The sequence below is a fragment of the Liolophura sinensis genome, chromosome 1 (assembly GCF_032854445.1).
Source record: "Liolophura sinensis isolate JHLJ2023 chromosome 1, CUHK_Ljap_v2, whole genome shotgun sequence".
NCBI lineage: Eukaryota > Metazoa > Mollusca > Polyplacophora > Chitonida > Chitonidae > Liolophura > Liolophura sinensis.
In genome coordinates this window covers 49996845-50010059 of record NC_088295.1, presented here as the reverse complement: position 1 = coordinate 50010059, position 13215 = coordinate 49996845, and the positions used below count along the sequence as shown (strand labels likewise).

The following is a 13215-nucleotide window of genomic DNA, read 5'->3' as shown; positions in this document are numbered from 1 at the left end:
TAGCTTTTCGATGAGATGTGAAGAATGTATTCTTAAAACAGTATAAGGCTTAATAGATGTTTTTGACAAAATCTGTCAATTAAATTTATCAAAAATATTTTGTAAAATCTAGGTTACAAATAAGATAATTGTCATGAGGAAATGTTCTAAATCCAAACACTAAAAAAAAAACTACATAAGAGTAAGCAAATTTTGTTTTCAGCAGCCTTATCAGGGACAGAAACTGAAAATGCAATGATTTTAAAGAAAGGTAACAAGATTTTCCTTACGACTCTGAAACAAACATTAAATTACAGAGTAACACAATAAAACTTGTGACATGTTAAAGGCTTGAAAATTAGAAAACCAAAATCATTCAAGAAAGTTTATCTTCACCTTGTTAAATAATCTACGTCATAGTTTTTTTTTTTGCACTGTCGTTGTTGTTATTATTATAACCCTCATATTGACCAAAATTCGTACTTATTATTCTTATCAACATCATCATTAGCGCCATAGTTATCGTACGTATCATTACTCATTAAAAATCGCTTCACCCATCATTATCATATCATCGTATTTATCATCAGCATCATCAATAACATCATACCCTCAATCGTGAAAGAAAGGCTCCCTGTCAACAATGGCGAGATTTAGGTCAATCAGCAAACTGAGATTCTTACATAACTATAATCTTCTGATAGGTGTACACATACAATAAACAGGGCATGTATCATGTAAGAAGTCTTTTGCTTTAGATAATCTGAGGAGATTTTATAGACATTTGCTTGTCTCTAATTCCAAGACAAATGCTGTAAACCATTACCACTGATAACTATTTGCGGATATCAGATATTCAGCAAAACAGAAACATCTGAGTAACGATGCAGTTTCAAAAGTTATAGCTGTTAGACTTTAATCTCACCATAGAGATGACATAAGAGTCGGTACTTATCGATTTTGTATTTCCTACGTACAAATATCTGTAATTGAAGTTCGAAAGCAAAGTATATGAATGGTTTAAGAACAGAAGGATATAATGTATTCATTCTCTGCACGTGCACAGGTGCTGTCGTGTATAACAGAAAACTGTATGTCTCTTTGAAAGTGAACTAATTTAAGTGCAGGCCATATTTTGCGACTACCGCTAATATACTCTGCTATATCGTGATTTATTGAATACATCTGAATACATTCTTTAAACAAAATTTAAACTTTGAATTATTTAAATGAGTATGCGACTATAGTTGGACGTGGCAGTGAACACTTTGTGAAATGAAGGATAAAAACCCTGGTAAATGTTTGCGATTTGCCACACATGTATATTCTTGTGTTTGAATATCAACTGCGTCAATGTTTTATTGCATTTATACGACTATATGTAAAACTTGGAAAATTACATCAAAGTCGTAGATGTGTTTTACTTTAAAAAAGACGCAGATTAAAGTTGTTCTAGGTTGACCTCTGTCCAGTTTAAGGCCTCAATCCGTCGGCCAATCCCCCGTGACCGCGAAAGCACGGAAGCTGTATTTAAGCGTCACGTCAGTGGATAAGTACACACAAAACTGGGGCTAATCCCAAATTTGTGTTTTTTTTTTTTTGTGAGTGTCCCATGACTGGAAAAAAAAACAAACATCGAGGGACGTGTTGGTATAGGTATTTTACCATAATATTGCGCTTAAAAACTTCTTCTTACACGATGTATTTCTCTCTCCTCCTTTTCTCTCGATGACATCTCCCTGCCCGTCGAATGGACATGGTATACTGAGTGAGAGACGGATAGGGGCTTGATAGAGATTTGCCCGTTCTTTCTGACCTCTATACGCCAGGGGTGTTTGCACAGAGGGTTGGTGGACTCAGCTCTGTGTTTGTGCTCTTCCTACTTTGTCAATCTCTGCCAAAGTGTTACACATGCAAATCTCAGCCAATCACTGTACTTCTCTAAACGATATCCCTGGGCTAGGGCTATGACAGATTGTATCCATTGATGTGAATGTGGCTTACCAGAAGGACAGTCGGTCTTATACAGGGGCTATTACATAGGTGATGAGAAGTAGGGACATCTTTAGATTTGGCGAAAACGGAACTTTAAATCTTCAGCGAACAGGTCGACAAGTTGTCCTGTAATTTAAAAACTATTTTCTTTCAAGCAGAAAACATTACCACGAACAAATTTTGAAGTTAAAAGAAAAGAAACAGCAACGGGTCTACTTTAAAGTTAAACGAACTTCTCGGACGAAGTCAGCCATCTTAGATTATCATGGATCTATGGACGGTCGCCTTCTTGTTAAGTGGATTGTTCGTGAGCGTTTATGGCCAGATAGAAGTCGACACGAAGGCGGGTTTGATCAGAGGTCGAACGGAAGTTAACGATGGCATGGTTCATGTATTCCTGGGAATTCCATACGCCAAGCCCCCAATTCTCCAAAGACGTTTTCAGAAGCCAGAAAAACCAGACAAGTTTCAGTACCCATTCGTGGCTGATCTTAATAAACCATTTTGTGCCCAGGTACTGCCAAGAAACAACATCTGGGACAATATGCCGCTCACAATCACACGTAGTGATGAAGACTGCCTTTATTTAAACATTTACGCCCCTGAGAGAAAGGACAAAATTCCAGTAGTGGTGTTTCTGGGTGGTGAAAACTATCTGACAGGAAGAGGTGACATTTACGATGGTCAAAAGCTGGCGATAAAAGGTAGCGTCATTGTAGTCACTCTCAACTACCGCTTGGGGATATTTGGTTTCCTTAGTACCGGAAATACCAATGCTCCTGGCAACATGGGATTGTGGGACCAGCTTATGGCGCTGGAATGGGTAAGAGACAATATTGCCGCTTTCGGTGGGGATCCGAATGATGTGACTCTCATGGGTTGGTCATCAGGGGCCAGCAGCGCTGCCCTGCACGCCCTGTCTAGGAGAAGCAAGGGGTTGTTCAAGAGAGTGATTCTACAGGGTGGAGCAGTGACCGGCCCGACTGTGGTCAACACACGCGAGGACGCCTTAAGATTCGCTAAAGCCATCGGCATTCAAACGCAATGTTATAAAGCTGATAAATCCGTGTCTGTTGAGGACATGGTGAATTGTTTAAAGGGGCCTATGCATTTACCGACCGTCTTGGCCATCAGGGCGGTCAGGGTTGCCCGAGGCGATAAGGTGCGAGGGTTGCTTAACTCCGCCTGGGTGCCAGTCATCGATGGCGATTTCATCCCGGACGACCCCACCAAACTGTTGACGGATCATTCCTATCTCACCTCCATCGGCTTCTACGATCTAGACATTATGCTGGGGATGAATCGTAATGAAGGTACCCATTTGCTGTACCTGTTCAGGAATGTCTTGAATCCAAGTCAATACAGCACATTGATCACGACAGAGGGCGTCAGCTCCACCTACATGATCAATTCCGTTATCCCGGCGCTCGTTGGGGGAAAATTTGGACAAGAAAATGTCGCCTCTGAAAAGTACGTCAGAGACACCTATCCGACCAAGGATACCTTCACAAGCTACGACAATGCCTTTACGGCGTACGGTGATGCTTTTTTCGTGGCCCCCGTCATCCAGTTTGCAAGAGCACACAGTCACCAGAATTCAGGAAGCGGCAAAACTTTCTTGTACCTGTTCGACTATTCGGCTGCTATAGGAGCCATGCCAACTTCCCATGGAGCGGAGCTGCCCTACGTTTTCGGACTGAGTCCTCTTGTTTCCCAAGCTAATGTGATGCCGTTAGAACTTAGTAACGACGATCAAGTCTTCGCTGAACAGGTACTCAATTATTGGAGCAACTTTATGCGATCAGGGTAAGTTTGTAACTAAATCCAAATTCACGCTATTTAACCGTTGATAAATCATATGTCATTATAAACAATTACCAAGGTAAACAACATCCCATTTCAAACATTTAGCAAGGTAAACGACATCCCATTTCAAACAATTAACAAGGTAAACGACATCCCATTTCAAACAATTAACAAGGTAAACGACATCCCATTTCAAACAATTAACAAGGTAAACGACATCTCATTTCAAGTTGTGTACAATGACAATGTAACCACTCACGAAATATTTCCTAAAGAGGCCTTTCACTTTGCTCGGAAAGTTTGGAAAAACTATTTCAAATGCGTCTGTTTCAAAGCAGGCATTTAAGACATTAAATTTACATGAAGTGCAGAACATCACAATGTGAAAATATATATATATATATATTCTCTAGATGAGGAAACTTTTACGTTTTATATATCCATGTGCCATGTGATGCACCCTTAAAACTGTAAAATTAGTAGATGTGAAGGTAACTCCTGAAACGTCATGGGCCGTAAATAGCACCTGCCCATGGAACTGTAGTGCTAACATTACATAAGCCATTGTTTAAGCCATTGGTTAAAAAAAAGAAATAATTTTTAACCAAATATTTAAAATGATATAATCCAATCTGACGTACGTAAGAATCCAGGGAATGGTTGTTATATATAGCGTGTGGTATATTCGGGTTGCGACAAACACGGGGATTGCAGATCTGGTGTGAGTCGCATACTGATTCCTGTCATGTTAAAGAGTTATTACGTATGATTTGTCTCATTTTATTTGGAGGGATGCAAATATTTTGTTTGCCCATTCTTGAGGAAGAATCCCTTTGATCTTTGCCACTGTTCAAGACCAAGGACAAAGCCTACTGTAAATTTCACATACTTAGTTCCTACTGAAACTTACTATTAAACTTTGTCAGCTGTACAAATTAGCAGCATACCAGGAACTAACAATATAGTTTCAATATTGTAGGCGTGTATATGGACGGCTTGTGGTTATCTGGAAATAAAGTTTATTTATAAAAATAAATTAATTTTAATTAACTCGACGTTACGCACCAATCCAATAAGTAAAATAAAGATAAATCACTGCTCCATGACATGTGTTTTATTAAAATTCTCATGGGAACGTCACTATTATTTACGCCAAAGCCGAACATCTTGCTTCTGTAAAACCGTTCAAACTGAAGATGAAGAATAGGCCGTCATGAATTAATGTTTTGAAAATGCTAAGTTCACAATATAACTCAAAACGCCATATGAATGTATATTTTAGAATTCCAAAATATTTTGTTTCGGTATAGACTTTCTTACCAGAAAAATTCTAAGCTGAACCATACAATATTAGCTCACCAGTGAGCTAATATGCGCTATATATTTATATCGCGTCATGTGTCAAAGTGTTGAACATCATCTGTACCAAGACAGCCTATGACCAATGGGTATACGCATTTTCTGTAATGGTATTTTGTAGAAATTTGTTCTTAGGGCTAAATTATTAAGTGTGAAGCTTATAGTGTACATCGCCTTTGGGTAATCTTAATAATACAGGCTTGTTGAAGTGCCCGTTTGTACTGTATATATGAACTCAATCTGTACATAACGGGAATAAGGGTGGAGTTCAGGCTGTACTCATTGTTCTCAAAGTATGTGGAATTCTCTTAGTTGTGGGCGTATCCTCAACCCTTATCTTGTCCTAGTGTGACAAACTTCCACGTACGGCTTGCTATATTGAGAGCAAGACATACGGCTTGTTGTTATAATTTACCGTTAAGCGAGGCATTTGCGTAAAGCCTTTCATAGCCTATGAGTGTACAGTTAAATAAATAAGTGCTTTTCTGCAGTTGGTTCTATGGGCATGTGTGCAAACACAGAGTACAAAGAATCCCATCTTTTCAGGTGGACAATCGTTACGACATGACGATATCTTACCGCTCCCCAAACCCGTTAGGTGGCTGTGCACTGAAAAGCTTTTATTAATAGTTTGTGGTTGTGTATGCTGAAGATGATATGCAGGGAACTGTGGTCCAGCGGTACATCTATGTACATATAGAATATTTTTACAATTATCTCATGTTTCTTATTAAAAGGGTCATCTTTGTGCTTGATTTACCGTTGTGCGAGTTTGTGGTAGTTTATAGTTATGCCTTCCCAGAGTTCACCCTGGCCCCGTCTATACTGCACACCTTTAGCAAACACACTGGGACAAGGGATATAGCTTACGTACAACACCGTTCTGACGCATAGCGTTTTCTCTAGCCACCAGTCCCCTTCATCGTAGTCTTGCCAATCCTTCTTCGCTGACTTGCCTTAAGTAAATTGCGATTTATTCCACAGTGCCGTAAGATTACAGCATCACGCAGACTAAGACAAAGTTTGGTGAAGTTTGGTCTGTTGTAATTACAAAGGCTAAGACTCTTCTGATCTCCAGAGTTCTATAGACCGTAGACTTCCCGTATTATGTCCATGCCTCTTCGATCGATACGAAGACCTCTTCTGTGACCTTGAATATAAATTTGACAGATTTGGCTTTTATTCGTATAAACAATACAACTCTGTTGTTAAAAACCGATAGGATTGATTTGGTCAGCCGCTTAAATGCTTTGGATAGGACGTGAAACTCCTGGGGAGTATCTGGTATGAGGGCTACGTCTAAGTAATGAGCACCCCCCCTCCCCCCCCCCCCCCTGCCGCCCGCCGATCCGGTGTGACGGGAATATGTGTATACGTAATGGCCAAACAGTTACTTCTTTCTTTTATTATTGACGTAATTACAGCACAGTTATTGAGGTTGTTATATACACTAGCTATAGTTATTAAAGCATAGCTATAGAGATGGTTATATGCATTAACTGTAGTAATTACAACATACATGTACATGTAGCTATTGATCCTAGATGTATTAGTTAGTGCTCAATCAAGTCAACATATCTTTCCGTGCTACAGTTTAAAGTGATTTTTTGAGTATTTTTGAAAGACGATGGCATCAATGCACCAAAGCGAGTAAATCCTTTCAGACGACAAAATTAAACAAAAATGTGAGTTAGAGGTGAAAGAAAATGTGATACTCGAAAATGAAGGTCCCCTAGGTGTGCTATATAGGCCTACATGTAATTCTCAGTTAATGGGTATGTTACCAGAGCATCTGTCCGAAGGTCCTAGACAGACATCCTTCATGACGGCGGCATGCAGGTGTAAGCAGGGGACCGCTCAGTTTTACCTACATGCATGCAGTTGCAATCGAATCAACCAACACCCCCCCTCCCCCCCTCGTCTCCCCTTCAAGTTTTCTCCCCCGTTTTCATCCATGGAACAATCAGTTAGTACGACAGTCTACTGTGTGGATGCTGTTTTCTGGACATTTTTCTTACTAGGGTAAGTTTATACTGAGATGAATGCACTAAACAAAGATCACTACGTTACTAGGCACTGGTAGTAATTGCTTTTAACAGTTCTATCAGAATACCTATCTGATCAGGTCAGATGAAATGGGATACTTCGTTTATAACTGTATGTATTCGTATTCCTTAGTTATCGGAGTAATCTACCGGACTTTGGCATATTTCTGACGAACTTTCCCACCTGGGACGTACAACATCGTAGACTGCGCATGAGCAAAGGCCCGTTTTTTTTTCCACCAAGACTATGCAAGCAGCGGCAGCCAATCTAAAAATTGTCGTTCCAAGATCGGCACCTAAATGTAAATATCGTCCAAAGTGTAACTGTCTCAGATAGAAAAAATACGAGCAACTTAACAAAGCCTGGTATTTTCCCGACAATTCGCCTTCATGAACGAGAATATCGATTTAGGGTACAAGAGGTATACTGCACATGTGTTTTGCGACTATAAGCCCATATGTGACATTGGCATAGATAAGTTTGCCGCCTGTCATAAATTATCACTGACAATGGCAACTTATTAGTACAGAGTAACTTAGTTATAGGACAATCCTAGCTTGGCTTTCAGAAATAATGTGGAAACTAAGATGGGTGTATGGGAACCGATGTGCGTTGTCACTGGCATTGTCTTATATGGTTGTATTTGACTCCTTTGTACGTGGCAACTTTATTGCATTTTGTGGCAAAATAATGTGCCGTGTGTCTTTATAATGTAGTGGCAGCTTACAATTGACCAATATCATGTGATATGTTGCCTCATGGTATATGTAAACCGCTTTTGGGGCTATGTCCTTATTATATCGTGATTAACAGGCGAAAAAATTTGCTTTTCATTCTTAATTTGCCTCAGTTTAGAGCAATTTGAGGGCGATTTCAATAACATTTTATATTCAAAGGTAATAACGATACAAAAGATATATATATATATATATATATATATATATATATATATATATATATATATATATATATATATATATATATATATATATATATTCTCTAGATGAGGAATCTTTTACGTTTTATATATCCATGTGCCATGTGATGCACCCTTAAAACTGTAAAATTAGTAGATGTGAAGGTAACTCTTGAAACGTCATGGGCAACGTTACACATGTATACTGGTGTTACATAGAAATTCAAATTGTGACAGATTTGACGCTCTGTTTAGCAATGAGGATTAAATATTGTCTTTGTGTAATAATGCTATAAATGAGGATGTAACACGTGTTTAAAGTGACATGGTCGCCCAAATATTAGGTATTTTTGCGTTATTACAGAATGACATGAGTATCAGGTGTTTTTCACCAGAAGTAAAAGTCTAAAGCTTTTCGTTAATCCCAACCCCAGTATTGTACGTTGAGTGAATGTTTAAAAAAAAATATGAAAACTAAACATTCTGCCAGAATATTTAAATGAAGCGCATATGCTCCGGGCCTTTTTGGTTGAATATCAATGAGACAAAATGGCCCGCCCTCTTTGTGTTAAACTCGACTAACGGTAGGACTTCAAAAGCTACTTACAGTGTACTCAATGAATATTTTTTATTTCAATGTGAGTGATTTAGATTATGAACGAACTTTAAAACTTCGTTGAGACGTCGCCGAAGTTGTTTAAAAGTTTGGGCGACCATGTCAATTCAATAAATATATTTGCACTAGAACTTCGTCACGGTTGTTTCAACTGACAAATGTGTTGGACCTGGATTTTGATCATATTTATATTTTTAATATAATTTTTTATGATATTTTTTATACATATTATTTTTAATATATTTTTATTCATAAATATTACCGTGATTAAAATTAAATAGATGCGTTTGAATTTAAAGAATAAATTTACATACAAATAAATTTATTGGACATGCGTCTCATCCTTATTGAGATCCTATTGAGAATATCCTATTCTCCTGAAAGAAAAAATCGATGAAGACCATGTTTGAAAATAAGTTTTCACGGTCTTACACCAAATTTTGGCATCATTTTTATGTGTTTTTTTCTTTAAGAATGAAACAACTTCGTATAGGCTATCCCTTGAATCTTTCAGCGGTTAGGTTGTACTCCTCGTCACTACCTCTCTTATTGTACATCGCCTGAGGTACATGTAGGTAGGCGTTACTGATAGCGATATAGCCGCCATTCCTCGGTGACATACCATGCATAGACTTGTCAGCATATGTAACCCAAATTAGGTTTAAAATGACCTTAAATCAACCAGTGTTTCGTTCATAGAGCCCTTGTATATCTACCGGACATTATATATTATTCATGTATTATCGGCTCGTCTCTCCTTTCTTATCTCTTTATCATAATTATTAAGAGAAAACTTTGATGCCAACTCTGACGTCCTGTAATTGTCCTATACAATATTTTCTTGATCAATGACAGGTTGTTCAGCCTATATCAGTGTGGTTTTCGGGTTGACTCCTGCACAACTTTATTACAATATCGTCCCTTTGTCTCCTATAGTAAAGGTGCAGGTTGTGTTATATGACCATAGAACCTGCAAGCTTGCCTGGGTGGAACATCGACGTATGTTCCTTTGAACAGAGACACCAGTTACGTTAATATCAAGGATGCGGTGTAAAAATGAGTCTAATAAATTATACTCCATTGGACAGACACTCCAATTACGTTAATATCAAGATGACCCTGTGAAAATGAATCTAATGAAATATATTCCAATGGACATAGACCCCAATTACTTAAATGCCACGAGGACCTTGTGAAAATGAATCTAATGAAATATGTCTCTTTGGACATAGACCCCAATTACGTAAATGTCATGAGGACCCTGTGAAAATGAATCTAATGAAATATGTCTTTGGACATAGACCCCAATTACGTAAATGTCACGAGGAGCCTGTGAAAATGAATTTAATGAAATATGTCCCTTTGGACATAGACCTCAATTACGTAAATATCACAGTGACTCTGTGAAAATGTATCTAACGAAATGTGTTCCTTTGGACAGAGACCCCAACAGCCCCCGAAGTGTGCCTGTGTCCTGGCCCGCGTATGACCCAAACACTAAGTCACATCTGACCTTCACCAGGAGCATGCCGCCCGCCTCCTCTGTCGCGCAGGACCTTCGAGGGGAAACCATGCCTTTCTGGTTAACGTGTTTCCCTGGAAGTATCCCCACCCAAGGGGACTCGTCGTTCACATGCCCTGCCGACTTGCCGGAACCAGTGACAACATCAACGACGACGACAACCAAGTCAGGAACAACCACAACCACAACCCCCACGCCTAAGCCAAACGAAGAGACAACAAAGTCAGGAACAACCACAACCACAACCACCACGCCTAAGCCAAACGAAGAGACAACAAAGTCAGGAACAACCACAACCACAACCACCACGCCTAAGCCAAACGAAGAGACAACGAAGTCGGGAACAACCACAACCACAACCACCACACCTAAGCCAAACGAAGAGACAACAAAGTCAGGAACAACCACGACGACCACCACCACCACCACGCCTAAACCAAACCAACCGGACACCACCAAAGCAGTAACAACGAAGCCAAGTTCTGCAGAGAAACCCAGCGAGCCGGTTACACCTGCAGTTACGCCTAAACCGACGGAAGCTAAAACAAATGCACCTACGAGAAAACCCGGACTGATCTGGGTCGTGACGGAAAATCCTAATGGCGGCAGTCACAATGGGGCAATTCGTGTACTAACGGTGCTGATAGCGCTGGGAACGACCTCCTGGATCTCCTACATTTTTTGCTGATCTAGAACTGACTGCCAAATATATGTTTTAACTGTCAGGTGGCATACGATTTTGAACATGCGTGCTTTCAAAGAAAAAATATTCACAAGAGATAAATATCTGAACACAGTCTCTGAACACTGAAGACGAATCTCAGTATGATGTCATACTCAAAGGCGAATGATTTCTGTTGAGTCATGTACAAATACATTTCCTTGTTGCTTGGATGTCAGTATATAGTGGAGTCAGAATTATACATACATGTACTTGCCACAGAAATGATCATCTGTTTTACTACCTGTGTATTACCTGGGAATGTTTACACTGTGTATATATTTTTTATACAAAAACACTACAGCGCTTGTCTTTATGACAACAAATCTTTGGGAACTCAGTGAAAATAGACGGGTTACTACGCAGTAAACATACCTTCAAGGTCATGTCCTGAAATTATGCATTGAAAAACACTTTCCGGTTTCGCGAAATTTCCCATGAGTTTAATTTTGTTAATGTTCACATAGTTTTGATAAGGTTTAATAACACTCCTCTTTCCTTCGCCCACAATACCGACCGCAAGCATATTAGAGAAAAAATCTTGTGTGTGGCACTAAGCAGCAATCAGATAAATACATACATTATAGGCGCGGCTGTTTCTTGACAGAAGGAAAGTTTTTCATGGTATGTAGTAAGAGGGATCCCTGTACGTTACATTATGGGGAAACACTACGTTTATATTTTGGACTACTGTCATCAAGCGCATCAGAACTAAAAAAATAAATATGAGTATTTTCGAAAGGGAGTAAAACTGTTTGAATATCATGCAGCTCTGCTGAAACGTCGTTGCCTTGGTAAACTTGGCAACAAAAATGCCTTTCAACCTGCTGGTTCAGGATGACGTCATACCAAATATTATAACGTCCTAAACCTAGAACTGTACATAGTTTATCATGAGAGCAACAGAGCAAATAATTGTATTTTTCTCTTTGTGTTGTGTTTAAAATTTTGGCTTGCAATCTGTTATTATGTAGATTTATATTTGTTTTGACATCTGTATATAAGAAATCCAATTTACATTGTATGTATGCCTCTCCTTTTCTTCCGTATATTTTTCTATACTGCAAAAAACAAATCAAACGAATACGCAAGTTTTGTTTAACGTGCGAGTTTTTAAATGTAGAAACTTCGAATTGCTTTTTAAATTGAACTGTTACAAATCTTCACAATGTGTATATGGTAAACATTGATATAAAAAAAAACTTCGGCTTCTCATCTTCCGACCAATATCTAATGCAAGGATATATGTGCTATGATAAAAATTTATTGCTTAATGTGATGTTTTAAGTAACTTGTGAAGTAATTCTGTGCTCTTACAGTGCTAAATACTTTATACGAATTATTCCATATTGTGTTGGAATGGCTTGCAAATAAAATTGAATCTTTTTTAAACATGTGTGTAATGTTTATCTTTTGATATGACATAAATGTATAATTTTTTTTAATATTTTACAGAAACTCAAAATGTGCTGCTTTAATGTATACGTCTAGACCAACTATGTTTGTCAAAGAACTACACATTCTGCATTGATCCCTTCGTAATATTGTTTATAGCTTAAATCACCATCCCATATATTTTAAGATAAAATGACAAAGATGTTTAACAGGACATCGTTTAGATCATGATGGAAAAGCAAGACAAAGTTGTCCACAAGTACACTTAAATACATACACTTAAACCTCAACGCCATTCTCGTCCTAAGACATCGCTTCCAATCGAGGCCATGCTGGCTCTCTGACAAGGGGATTCTATGATTCTGATTGTGAGTGGTAAATTTAAATACTTGTCATTGACTACAGTGCTGTACATCACTTTATCGCACTGAAGCAGTCTTTAGAATACACTGTCACATTGCTACGTATATACAACTATTTTTCCAGGTTTTCCAGGGGAAAATAAGGCTGATTTCTGACTGCTGACTTTCTGGACAAAATGTGATGTACATTTTTAGAGCTGATTTTTGAGAAGAAGAGATTAATGTTTTGATCACTTTATAAATGTTATCTTAGAAAAATATATCAAAATTTTAAGTTCCAGCGCCTAAAACCCACGAGTGGAAGTGACAAGCTTTGAACCTTGAGTTAAGTCAGTAATGGCTTTCTGGAATCGGCATCTGCTCGTTGTCTGGACTAACCACATAACTGCAACCGATAACGTAATACTTGTATGTCATTTATAACATAGCGCATTGGCCGAGAGCTGGAGTTGAACTTCAACCTCTTGGTCAGGAAGTATGCAAGACTTCCACCAGAGG

General features: G+C 38.5%; 1 protein-coding gene across 1 annotated transcript; it reads left to right on the top strand.

Moving 5' to 3' along the window:
- Window positions 1-1997: 1997 nt before the first annotated feature.
- On the top strand, window positions 1998-12516 carry LOC135481721 (cholinesterase-like). The gene is made up of 2 exons (XM_064761385.1): window positions 1998-3780; window positions 10159-12516. Exons 1-2 carry the CDS (start codon window positions 2240-2242, stop codon window positions 10925-10927), a joined length of 2310 nt encoding a protein of 769 aa, XP_064617455.1. The 5' UTR covers window positions 1998-2239; the 3' UTR covers window positions 10928-12516.
- The last annotated feature ends 699 nt before the right edge of the window (window positions 12517-13215 follow it).